Source organism: Gadus macrocephalus, chromosome 1 (genome assembly GCF_031168955.1).
Source record: "Gadus macrocephalus chromosome 1, ASM3116895v1".
Lineage (NCBI taxonomy): Eukaryota > Metazoa > Chordata > Actinopteri > Gadiformes > Gadidae > Gadus > Gadus macrocephalus.
In genome coordinates this window covers 16,389,869-16,403,107 of record NC_082382.1, presented here as the reverse complement: position 1 = coordinate 16,403,107, position 13,239 = coordinate 16,389,869, and the positions used below count along the sequence as shown (strand labels likewise).

General features: G+C 45.5%; 1 protein-coding gene across 1 annotated transcript in view; it reads right to left on the bottom strand.

Moving 5' to 3' along the window:
* samd10b (sterile alpha motif domain containing 10b) overlaps positions 1 to 13,239 on the bottom strand; it is a 48,607-nt gene that overhangs the window by 16,495 nt on the left and 18,873 nt on the right. Inside the window, exons 2-3 of the mRNA XM_060049550.1 lie at positions 12,805 to 12,998; positions 1,946 to 2,114 (exon numbers count right to left, since the gene is read on the bottom strand). Coding sequence (XP_059905533.1) covers positions 1,946 to 2,114; positions 12,805 to 12,998 — 363 coding nt within the window. The remainder of the gene's footprint in view (positions 1 to 1,945; positions 2,115 to 12,804; positions 12,999 to 13,239) is intronic.

Sequence of the window (13,239 nt, the reverse complement as noted above, 5' to 3'; positions counted from 1 at the left end):
GAAACACTCTTGCTAGAGAAAGCGGCTGGGAGACGTGGGCATGAATACGTCTGTGCTGAGAAGGTATCGACGTTCTCGCCCTCCAATGGGAGGCCTGCGGGGTACTGCGAGGTTGCTGGGAATCTGACCTTAATGCCTTGCCGTCCCACTGGGGCTGGTTTCTATCACGCAGCTACTTCATCACAGCTGAACTAAATCCGAACTTGAAAATGTTCTGCCTGTCCTGCCCGGTTACTAAGGGATGTTGTTGTAGTTGTAGACTTACAGTATAACTAATAAGCCACGAGAGGCAGTTGTTTACGGTGATTTAGAAACAGCTAGGGGCCTTTGTTAGGCACAACGTGAAAATTAAAAACACAGCAGCATAAAATGCGATCATTTCTTGAAAACATATCATCATTCTTCAGCCAGCAGTATAGTTGCTTAAGACAGCAAAACAGTTGCCAGGCAAGGCAACACAGGCTAGGATACTACTGAGATTGGCGGCACACATATACTAAAAATGAATTGTTATAAGGTCACAGGTGTGCGTGAATATTTTCCAAGCTTTGAGCCAATCAAAATCAAGGAACGGAACTATCCATTTCATAAAGGGTTTTTAATGCTTTTCGGAGTGAATACATCTTAGTGGTGAACACATTTTAGTAGTAGGAACATTACTGTTAGAAGCAGGTCAGGGCTTGGACGCCTCTAACCATGATGTAATTACATTTTATATTTTACAGTATTACTCTCAATCTGTCCTTTAGTATCTTTTGTCTCTGACCTCACACACACGCACACACTCCCACCAACACATACAGACACAAAGAGCTAATGACCATTTAAGAAATGGAAATTGGTATGTTTATCAGTAATTGAATACATAAACAGAATGGTTTGTGTGTTTCTCTCCAAAGCTAGCTCTCTCTCTGTCTCTCGCTCTCTTTCTAAATGAAATCATGATATTCGAAAATGAACTGTCTAGGATAATCTCTCCTAATGTGTACTCTATAACCTTGATACAGACTCAGAGGTTCTGTGTGTATGCCCATGAGTAGAGGTGAGTGGGGACTGGACACATAGCCAAATTACTGTCTGCTTTATTTTATAGAGACAGAGAGAGAGAGAGAGAGAGAGAGAGAGAGAGAGAGAGAGAGAGAGAGAGAGAGAGAGAGAGAGAGAGAGAGGGAGAGAGAGGGAGAGAGAGAGAGAGAGAGAGAGAGGGAGAGAGAGAGAGAGAGAGAGAGAGAGAGATAGAGAACATTGAAGGAACAGGAAGAGACAGACTGAGTACTGTGTCTATTTGTGTACACACGTTGTCTCAGGACATTGTGGTGTACTAACAATACCCTGACTAAGATCTCAGCAAGCGACCACTGTTCAAGCAGCACTTTCTCTCTTTTCCCTTCAAAAGAACACAAAACATTTTCATTTTTCCACACAAACGTCTAAATCGCACTCAAGAAGATTTTTTTGCGCAAACCTTTTTTTTTCGGCAAAAAAAAAAAAAGCTCAGCTTTGGAAAGAATCAATGGCTGGCTGTACAAATAAAACAAAGTGGAATGAGACTTGACACGCCTTCCATGGCTCAGCCTTCCTCCTGGAGGTCGGAATTGCAGACGCACAGCGTTGATTGACCGGTAGAGTTCTAACACAAGATGTTGTCGCTTCACAAATAAGCACTTCAGGGTTTTGGCAGATCATCCATGTATTTTAATGAGATGCACCAATGTGGTTTTTTTGTGTATGACCGGTGTGAGTGTGCGCAAGTGTGTTTGTACATACACATACACACATACACACTCACATAAAAAATACACCAACAAATACACACAAAAGCTTTCTCCCGCTCTCTCTCTATTGCTCGCAGTTCACCCTTGTGCTGCAGAACACACTCCAGAACACACTGCGTGCGTGCGTGTGTGCGTGTGTGTGGGTATATATCCTGTGCGTTGCACTCTACCTGTGATGGCGTGGTGGGCGAAGGCCTCGACGTAGGTCAGGTAGTTGTGGGGACAGTTCTTCTTCAGCCACTTGCACACGTCCTGCTGGGTCCACAGCACCACGGGCTTGGAGAGGCAGGACAGCGTGGGGCTGGTGTGGTACACGGTGAAGGCCTCGCCTGGACGCAGCTGGAGACGTACGCACACACACACACACACAAACATAGACATGCACGCACACATGCACACACACACACGAACGCACGCAGGCACGCAGGGGCGCTTACACACACACACAGGCACGCACGCACGCACGCACGCACGCATGCACGCATACACACACACACAGGCACGCGCACGCACACACACACACACACACAGGAAAAATGGTGGAGTTAATTCTGCAGCACAAGGATAAATTGCAAGCATGAGGGAGGGAGAGAGAGAGAGAGAGTGAGAGCGAGAGAGAAAGTGTCTTTGTGTATTCGTGCACGTGATTCTGGGTATGTATGCATGTATGTGTGTGTTCATGTGTGACATAGAAAGAATGCATTAGTAAATTTGTGAGATACGTTGATGTATGGTTGTTTAACACATAATCATATTTTAATTTATTTGAATTTATTACTGATACACACTTTCCTCTAAATGTCAAACGGCCTTGGATGATAGATTCTAACCAATTATGATTTATTAAAAAAACATCTTCCTCGAGTGCTGTTCATTCACTCTGCAAAAAAGTAGCGATGTAGAAATTTAAATCATTAATGAATTGAATACTGAATTAAATGTAATTGACATTGTATCTTACATTGCATATAAATTAAACTTCAAAGTTTTCAAGGTAAAAAATACAACAACAGGGAAGAAGATAAATAACTACTATAATATAATAATAATAATTACAAACTGTATTTAAAGAGTACAAGAAGTGCAAAAGCATACAGGCAAAGACAAACTAAAAGCTGTTGTTCTTCACCTCTCAACCCCAATTTATAGATATAAAAAGGGAATCTGTAATTTCCACTGGCTCAGTGTGTTTTTTACCCTATACTTTACTCAATGTGACAATTAAATCCAAAGGGAACAATGCATCCGGCTGCTAATCAGTTCAGTCCATCAGTAGTCTTAAATGTTTCTGCAAAGAATTTTTTTGCAGAATAATTCTGTTCTGCTCTATTTTTGTATATCGATGACTTCTACTTCATTTCACTTGTTCTAGTTGACTTGACCTTCTGTTCTTTCTGTTATCATTCAAATGTGTCCCTGTCCTGCTGTGCATTGTATACCTGAGTGTGTCTGTGTGTGCATGCGTGCATGTGTCTTTGTGTATATGTGACAGTGTACATGCATGCAATTCTGCAAGACTCTATTCCTTCCAGGTCAATACCTTCAAGCAGTCAAGAATGCATATGGCCGAATCCATATGTTTATCTCTGTCTCTATCTCCTTCTCACTCTCTCGCTCTCTCTCTAAGGTTCCTCTTCACCACTTCCCCTCGTCTTTGATCACACACGCACAACAGAACTCACACTTCAAAGGAAAATAATGAGTCTGCATCGCGGTGCGAAGGAGTTTATAAAGATGTCAGGTTCACCCACCGATTATTAGATGCAAAGAACACAGCACTCCTCCTCTCATGCAACCCTTGGTCTAGATTCTCTGTAGCTTCCTTCTTAGTTGAGATAACTCACTTTTATGCACAACTACCAAAAAAAGCGTGTCTTGCTGCTTCCTGTGGCTTCTCTGCAGCCAAGAGAGGCTGCAAATGTGGTCGTGCTCGTGCAGCACTTGAACTTTGTGCGTTTACTCCAATTTTGATTGTATGCTCTAAATGTTCCCACTTGGAAGTCTCTTAAGCGTTTCAAAGGCAAGGTGCTACATCATGGTTCAGTGGTTTAAAAGACTTGTGACCACATTGGTATCTTTCCCCCCCTGTCATTCCGTCTCTGTGCATATAGTTTGTAGCCTGACACCTCTATTACAATGCTTCACTAACTGAGCCCCTTCCACTTTAAAGACCTCCGTTTGACTGTTTTCACTGGACACCATAATTACGCCCTGAGATCTATCGCTGCACAATGGAGCACTGAAGCCAGTTTAATAACCCCAAATTCACTGCACTCCTCGTTGTTAATTAAGATTGAGGCGGAGAGGTGTGGAGAAAGCCCTGTCTTTGAGATGACTGAGTGTGTCAGACATTTGAGGATGGCTATTATCTCAATCTGCGGTGAAACGGGGGCTGCACGCCGTCTCTATCGCCGTCCGCGGCGCCGCTCGTATTGATGCACATAAATCTGTCTGTGATTAGGATACGCAGCCGGGGGATAAAGGGGCTGAGGAGAGAAAGGTTAGGAGGACGGGTGCTGCAGAACGGAACCGCCCCGGGGGAGTGGGAGGAAAACAGCAACGCAGACAGGGAGATACAGACAGACAGGCTGACAGAGAGACAGACAGAGAGATACAGACAGACAGGCTGACAGAGAGACAGAGAGAGAGATACAGACAGACAGGCTGACAGAGAGACAGAGAGAGAGATACAGACAGACAGGCTGACAGAGAGACAGAGAGAGAGATACAGACAGACAGGCTGACAGAGAGACAGAGAGAGAGATACAGACAGACAGGCTGACAGAGAGACAGAGAGAGAGATACAGACAGACAGGCTGACCGACAGGCAGAGAGAGAGATAACAACAGACAGGCAGATAGACACAGACACAGAGATACAGACAGACAGGCTGACTGACAGGCAGACAGAGAGATACAGACAGACAGACAAACAGACAGACAGGCAGAAAGAGACTCAGAGCGAGATACAGACAGACAGGCTGACTGACAGGCAGATAGAGAGATACAGACAGACAGACAGACAGACAGACAGACAGACAGACAGACAGACAGACAGACAGACAGACAGACAGACAGACAGAGACTCAGAGAGAGATACAGACAGACAGGCTGACAGACACAGAGAGAAAGATAACAACAGACAGGCAGATAAAGACACAGACACAGAGATACAGACAGACAGGCTGACAGACAGACAGAGAGATATAGAGAGAGAGAGAGAGAGAGAGAGAGAGAGAGAGAGAGAGAAAGAGAGACAAACAGAAAGGCAGAGAGAGAGAGAGAGAGGCAAAGACAGAGAGATTGAGACACACAGGCAGACACTCAGGCAGAGAGAGAGACAGAGAGAGAGAGACATGGAGATAGAACGATTGCCAGACAGACAGACACGTAGATATACACACACACAGACACACAGGCAGATGGACAGGCAGACAGAGAGACAGGGAGACAGGCAGAAAAACAGACAGAAATAGACAAGTCGACAGAGACAGAGGGACAGGCAGAGAGACAGACAGACAGGAAGATAGCGAGGCAGCCGGTTGTCAAGTTAGGGTACCAGACAGACATACAGACAGACTTACAGACAGAGGCTTCAGAATGATGTGTGTGTGTGCGTGTGCGTGTGCGTGTGTGTGTGTGTGTGTGTGTGTGTGTGCATGTGCGTGTGTGTGTGTGTGTGTGTGTGTGTGTGTGTGTGTGCGGGCGTACGTGCATGCGTGTGCGGGCGTGCGTGTGTGTGTGTGTGTGTGTGTGTGAGAGAGAGGAAGGTGGACGGGGGACGGGGGAGGGCTCTAATTTGACGCCGGCTCACATTTCTGTGTGAGTAATGGGCCTCATCATCAAGAAGCCAGACAGAAGGGAAATAGAACGACGACTCCCTCCTCATCTTTCCATCTCTCCCTCGCCCCTCCTTCTTCTTCTCGCCCCGTCCCGTGACCATCCATCAGCCTCTATCTCCTCTGGCCAGCTCCCTGCTCTCCTGGTTCACGCTTCACCGATGCCCCCGGCCCACTCCCCCGCCCCCGAAGACCCACAGCTGTCCACCAGGGGGTGCTCACTCATACGTCAGGACCACGCCGCCTCTTGGCCGTCTGTAGCTAAGGCCAGCATGAAGTTTGACGGGGAAGTGATTTAATTCTCGTAATACCAAGGCAGTATCTTTTGTGTTTAGGATGTGGCGAGGTCCTGGTCAACAATGATACCTCATTAAAGAGTTAGGATGGGTTATCAGTTAGTTAATAGAGTCTGGGTCCTAGAGTGATGTGAGGCCGCCATTCAAGTCCCAACCTCAATGCGCTGAATATAGATGGTCTACGCTGATGTTTGGAAAAATCGCAACAGTAAATATTTAGTTATTTATGATTTACCGCATGCTGATACAGCATGCTTGGAGAAGGAGGGCAATTTACTGCTGACATGTTGTAGCTTTGACTCTTCAGTGGATGCGTCGCTAAAGATAGGACAGGAAATGCCCGACTTTGGTGAAGGATCTTCGAGCCGGTACACCCATATCTCCCCAATAAAAAGTATTACAAATACCTTATTTTAAAAATAACTAAATAAACACATTCCAACAAATAATTTCCTCCTTTCCTGGTCCCACTTCAAACCAGATTCAAAGATAATGTGCAATTTTACACAACCTCAATTTTTTTTATTTAACGATTTTGTGTGTCAGATTATCCTTCTCTGTATCAGGAACTTGCACTTTATACTTTGTTCCTCATAATTCAGAAAAAGGGCGGGTTGCTTCCACATAAACAAATCACGAGCTGCTAATGATTCCGCAAGTGACGTTACTCTCTGCTGTATATTTTTAGGGTCCATAGTTCTGGACGTTTTTTCCAAAACAGCCTCAATAGCATAATCCACAGACTTTAAAGAGTTCTTGAAAGTGTCCCTCCAGCATACCTATTCTCTCCGACTCACTCATTCAAATTGTGTTCTCCCTCACTGCGGAAGCACAACCTTGAACATTTTTCAAAACTTCCAAGTATCTGTGTGTGGGTGTGTGTGTGTGTGTTGTGCGTATACCTGCTCCTTCCCTCTGTGGAGCTGAATCAGGGATTAGTAGAGGTTCACAGAGCAGGGGGGGGGGGGCTTCTTAAAATGCACCCTCTGTGACCGATAAGACCTCTCTTCCATAGCCCTCCCCTGCTCCCTTCCTGCCGTTGATCAAAGATGCTGCACCAATTAGCAGAGGAAAATAATCTGTTTTTCTCTGTGTGTTGACGTGTCTGTGTCTGTGTGTGTGTGTGTGTGTGTGTGTGTGTGTGTGTGTGTGTGTGTGTGTGTGTGTGTGTGTGTGTGTGTGTGTGTGTGTGTGTGTGTGTGTCCGTGATTGCGAACACACATGGCATAGAACAGATGGCGATGTAACAGGGATGCCAGTGTTATGGGATTGGCATTAACACACTCAAACCCCTACTCTCACTTTCACTTTCTGTTCACCCTCTCGGCTCTCTATTTCTCGCTCATTCTCGACAGCTCTCACCTTGTTTCTCTCCCTGCCTCCCTTTTAGTGGTTCCATCTGAACCTTAATAGACGCTTAACTCTCTATTTCCTTTATGTTCTCCCACAGTAGGACAAGCACTCCTTCATGTTCTCCTACAGTAGGACAAGCCATCCTTTATGTTCTACTAAAGTAGGACAAGAAATCCTTCACGTTCTCCTACAGTAGGACAAGCACTCCTTCATGTTCTTCTACAGTAGGACAAGCACTCCTTCATGTTCTCCTACAGTAGGACAAGCACTCCTTCATGTTCTCCTACAGTAGGACAAGCATTTTCTTCATGTTCTACTATGGTAGGACAAGCCATCCTGCATGTTCTCCTACAGTAGGACAAGCAATCCTTCACACCTCTTTCAGATGACTTCCTCCCCACCCTGACTTTTACCTCCTAAAAGCGTCTCTCTCCCGTCTCTCCTCCTGTCTCTGCCAATAGCTATGTTGTCACTTAGCTCACCTGTCATATGCATGTGTGTATGAGGGTGAACAAATGTGTGTGTGTATTATGTGTGTATGTGCATGCATCTGCTTGAGCATGCGTTTGTGTCCGTCAACATATCTGTGGGTTTTTCTGTGGGTATGTGTGTGTGTGTGTGTGTGTCTCTTCTTGCTTGTGTGTGTTTGTGTATGCGTGTTTGTGTATGTGGTTGAGTGTGTGTGTGTGTGTGTGTGTGTGTGTGTGTGTGTGTGTGTGTGTGTGTGTGTGTGTGTGTGTGTGTGTGTGTGTGTGTGTGTGTGTGTGTGTGTGTGTGTGAGAGTTTGCACTTGCATTTATGTGTTTGCATGTGCGTGTGTGTGTGTGTGTGCGTGTGTGTGTGTGTGTGCACTGGCATTCATGTGCCCACGCGTTTGTGTGTGTCCACGTCTGTATGTCAACTGTCTTGTCTGTCTGGGTCGGCTTCACACACCTCTGCCTCTGGCTGCCCTCAGGTGTGTCTACACTTCTTGTGATCAGTGGAATGGGAGGGCAGGGTCTCAGAGGAGAACATGTTGTTAGAGGGGGAGGAGAGGGGGGAGAAGGAGGAGAGGGAGGAGTAGGGAGAGGAGGAGGAGAAGGAGGAAGGGAAAGGGGAGGAGGAGGGGGAGAGGGGGGAGTAGGGAGAGGAGGAGGAGTAGGAGGAAGGGAAAGGGGAGGAGGAGGAGGAGGATTGGGGAGAGGTGGAGGTAGAGGAGGTGGAGGAGGGGGAGGAGGGGGAGGAGGGGGAGGAGAGAGAGAGAAGGGTGAGGATGTGAAGTTTGAAGCAGAAGCTTCTCCTGGTTGACCTTACTGGCTCCAACACATCCAGGACAGAGCAGCACATTGCTGAACGCTGGCATACACACAGCACACTTTGTCTGACTTCAGGCCTCACCCAAGGGTGCGACTTTACTTCTGATAGGATGGAATGGGAATGGTTGCAATACAAAGTGTCTGTGAACTGCAATCAAAGTTTGTCCCCTATGAAAATAAGCTTTAAGATTCTCGTCTGGTGCCCTTTTGTTTTTTCCATTCAGGATTAAATTTGAAATGTATTCGGGATTAAAGCCCATCTGCCTGAGTGACACGAGGGTCCTTGCATGAGGCTCTTGTTCTTTTTCTCTTTTTTGTTCTGTCTGTATTGCTCAGTGTCTCTCTCGTTCTCTTTGTATCTGTCTCTGTCAGTCTTTATCTCGGTTGTGCCTCTGCTTCTAACTACATGCGTGTCTTTGCCTAGAATGATTTGACGTGTTTGACAGATGTCATCTCAACTAAACAGACAGATAGAAAGCGGCTAGAAGAACCAGTAATTGAATAACAAATATGGAAAGATACTGCTCAACACATCTTTCCGCAAGAATCACCTGATACCTGTGATTCCTTTGACAACGTTCACTATTGATTCACAATGGTTGATCCTCACAAAATACATTGGACTGATCATGATGATAAAATGCTCAACAGCCTTGAAAAACAAAATAATCCAATGAAATATATTAGCATTAATGCCAATGCCTTCAATCCTCAAAACTTGCAAGAAATAGCATAACAATATAACAAAAATAACAGTATGTCTTCATGCTATATTGGTCCGGTGTACAGATTTGTTTATGTCAATTGAAAAGGTCTTATACCGTGTATTTATAATGAGAAACTCTAAAAACACTGACCTATCGCAGACATAAAAAGCAATCTGCTTAGAGGTCTGCTTCACAACTAGATAAGACTCAACTAACCTCTCATCCCATACCTCCTCAACCCAGAAAGAATCACAAACACATACACAAGCACACACACACAAATCTGGTAGGGATGGGGAACGATCGTCGAATAGTCGAATAGTTGGAGTCACGTAGAATATCGAATGATGAATGTGCCCATCGTTATTTATTACACAGCTCTTTTCAATGCTGATGAACGCTCCGTTCATTAGCATGGGCCTACGATATATATTGTAACACTCCGCAAGTAGTTTGGTAACTAATCAACCCCAGCGTCCTCGGTTGCTAAGCGACGTCAACGTCTTTGGTGATCAACACTACGAATGCTGGTAAGGAATAAATTGTAAAAAGACAATCCGTGTGAAGTTATTCTTCTGGCCATAGTTTCCATATCCAAAAGACGTGACTAGTTCACCGTCATGCAGGCTGTGTTCAGTAAAATAAATAGCGATCTGTTTTCGCCGCATGTAGGCCTATCTGCCGAAGCCAACGTTGAAATAATTTTAATGTTGAATATTGATGGCGCAGTTGTTGAAATAAACAGATTGATTTCATACAAATCATAAAAGTCTCCCCCTGTGTCATTGTGTGTGTGTGTAATTGAGGTGCGTGCGTGCGTGCGTGCGTGCGTGCGTGCGTGCGTGCGTGCGTGCGTGCGTGCGTGCGTGCGTGCGTGCGTGCGTGCGTGCGTGCGTGCGTGCGTGCGTGCGTGCGGGCGGGGTTCTTGATTGACCGATTTTCGAATATTATTCGTATACTTCTCAGCGAATATCGAATAGTATTTTTGCCAGAAATGCCCATCCCTAAAATCTGGCTGAACTCGCAGCTGCCAAATAATAATTAACCACCTCTAAAATGATTTAATATTTAGAAATTATACAAAATTTGTTAATTAAACGATGGTGGTTTGACAGCCAACAATTTATACTGTGTGCAGATAGTAAAAAAATTCTCCTGCTATTCACGGTTAGTCCGGACGTCAGCTGGGCCTGAGAGCCGTGTTGACAGCCAACCCTCCTCAAGTATTTCCCCTCTCTCTCTACTCGTCCTCCCGTCTCCCATGCCCGAGCTGTCTATCAACACGGCCGTCTATGTGAGATGGTTTTGGCTTCTTTAATGACTCTTTTCTCCACCCTCATCTGCCTCCCATAACACCTTAGCCCAAAAGCTTTCACAGTGAGGGAAGTGTTAAACAAGTTGTCCCTTTATAAGTGTTTCACGATCACTTTGGCATTTTAATTTGCTGCGCAGGTCTGTTTATTAAATGTGCTCAGCCGTGATTAAACGTTGATATGTTTACCGTGTACTGCTCCTATTTGTGCTGATTAACAAAGGCACTTAGCGTCTCCTCTTCAGCCCAGGGGTTGCTCCTGAATAAAGTACACGGGTTTTTAAATCAACTAGAGCTGGAGTACAGCTCATCCAAACTTTCGGTTGTTGTTGGAGTGTCAACAATGTCCACAAGAATATTCAAACTTGTTCTTTTGTAAAAACCTATCCTTTGACGAGCATTCGGCATAAATAATTTGCAACCGCATATTACTGTTGGCACATACATCGTTTCTCTGCTACACAAATGTCAAGCTGTAAACCCATTTAATATTGAATAGTTTAGCCTTTTTTTTAAGTGAAAATAATATGAAAAGGTTACAACTTTAATCATAGCCTGACTTCAGATACAAAAAGACACACACACACACACACACACACACACACACACACACACACACACACACAGACACACACACAGACACACATGTTTTTCTGCTATTTCAATGTACAGTAGGGTATATGCATAATGGAATACTATATAACCCAAGAGCCCACGCATTCAAGCATGAACATGCATACACACACACACACACACACACACACACACACACACACACACACACACACACACACACACACACACACACACACACACACACACACACGCACACACACACACACACACGCACACACACACTGTTGAATAATGCAAAAACATTCTTGTTGCTCAAAGCCACAAGCATATGATTAACACAAGCATAACATGTTCTCATGGTATGGAAGCTTAATTATTCCTGCGTAATTACATGGAAACAGCTAACCCCTGTCCATATTAGATTACAGTTGTAGCTGAGCGGACACCGTCGTGCTTATATACCACAGTTCACTCAGTCCAATGCAATTAGCAACACAGAAGCGCAATTTTTCAAAGACAGCGGTTACATTTCTTTGAATTGGCCCGCTCTGAGCTTTTCTATACTCAAAGGAAAAACCTAGACCTCTAGCAAATTATTCTTGTCCTATATACATTTCAGCGGACATCTGCAAACCTTGTCTCTTTTGCAGTAGTGTCTCTTAGCTGTGACTCACACTACACGGTAGCACAGATGGGATCCCATATTGCGTGAGAGAATGTGTCGAGGCGAGAAGACTGCGATGCTATCCCCTACACTACACTGCACACAGAAGGGTAGACACACCACTGAGCACGCCGCCGCCACCGCTCTGAATCATCCAATCAGCGTTCAGACCGGCGCCTCATTCACTGTTCATTACGGAGACCTCTGAACAAGAAACCACCAACTGGAGCTCATTCAACACACTGCAAACTAGAATTTGTCGCATGAATGTGCTGTGCGGGCTGTTCCGACAGATGTTATTTCCCAGACATTGAGATAACGTTTCTTTTGCTCGTTCACTGTTACATAAGCAGCAGATCTTGTGGTAGAATCCAACATGGCCATATTCATGAGGTACAAGACAAACCAATTAATGTACTATATGGCTGGTGATGTACTTTCACACTTTGTGATTAGTTAATGTCACACGTTTGTCTGTGTGTGTCTGTGTGTGCTGTGTGTATGTATGTGTATGTGTGTATGTGAGTGTGTGTGTGTGTGTGTGTGTGTGTGTGTGTGTGTGTGTGTGTGTGTGTGTGTGTGTGTGTGTGTGTGTGTGTGTGTGTGCGTGTGTGTGTGTGTGTGTGTGTGTGTGTGTGCGCGTGTGTGTGATAACATACACCTGTGTAGGTTCAAATATGTGTGTCTCTACGCACATATTTGAGGTTATCAAATATGTGCGTCTCTACGCCTATGGCTCTATACAAGACCCACATCTCCCATTTCTCAGCCACTCAGTATCGCTCTCATTATCTCTAAGTCTATCTCTGTCTCTCTCTCACACTCTGTCTCTCTCTGTCTCTCCCTCACTTCCTCTCACAGTCAATCTCTCAGTCCCTCTCTCTGTCTTGCATCCCCTGTTTGTGTTTGTGTGCATGTGTGTGTGTGCATGGATCTGTGCATTCATGGTTGAATGTGTGTGTGTTTTGTCTTTGCTCGCTGGCCATACCTGGATGCCCTCAGTGCCGGGCTGCTGCAGCAGCTTGACGGTGCGCGTGTGCGCCCCCTGCTGCTGGCCGCGGCCGTCGTGCCAGGTCAGGCTGCTGCCGCCCCCGCCGGCCCGCCGGGGCAGCTGGTAGCTCAGCTCCTCGCTGGACACCGTGTGGTCCAGGGAGGCCCGGCAGAAACTGAAGCTGGACGCGGCTGTGGGGGGACAGAGAAGAGGAGACATGAGAGATAGGAGGGGAGAGGGGAAGCAGAGGAGGAGAGAGAGAGAGAGAGAATAACAGATTAGAAGAAGGAGAGAAAGGGAGAGGGAGAGGGAATAGAGAAAAGGAGAAAGGGAGGGAGTGATAAATGTAGACAGAGAGAGAGAGAGAGAGAGAGAGAGAGAGAGAGAGAGAGAGAGAGAGAGAGAGAGAGAGTTTGACTTCCAGCACTATTG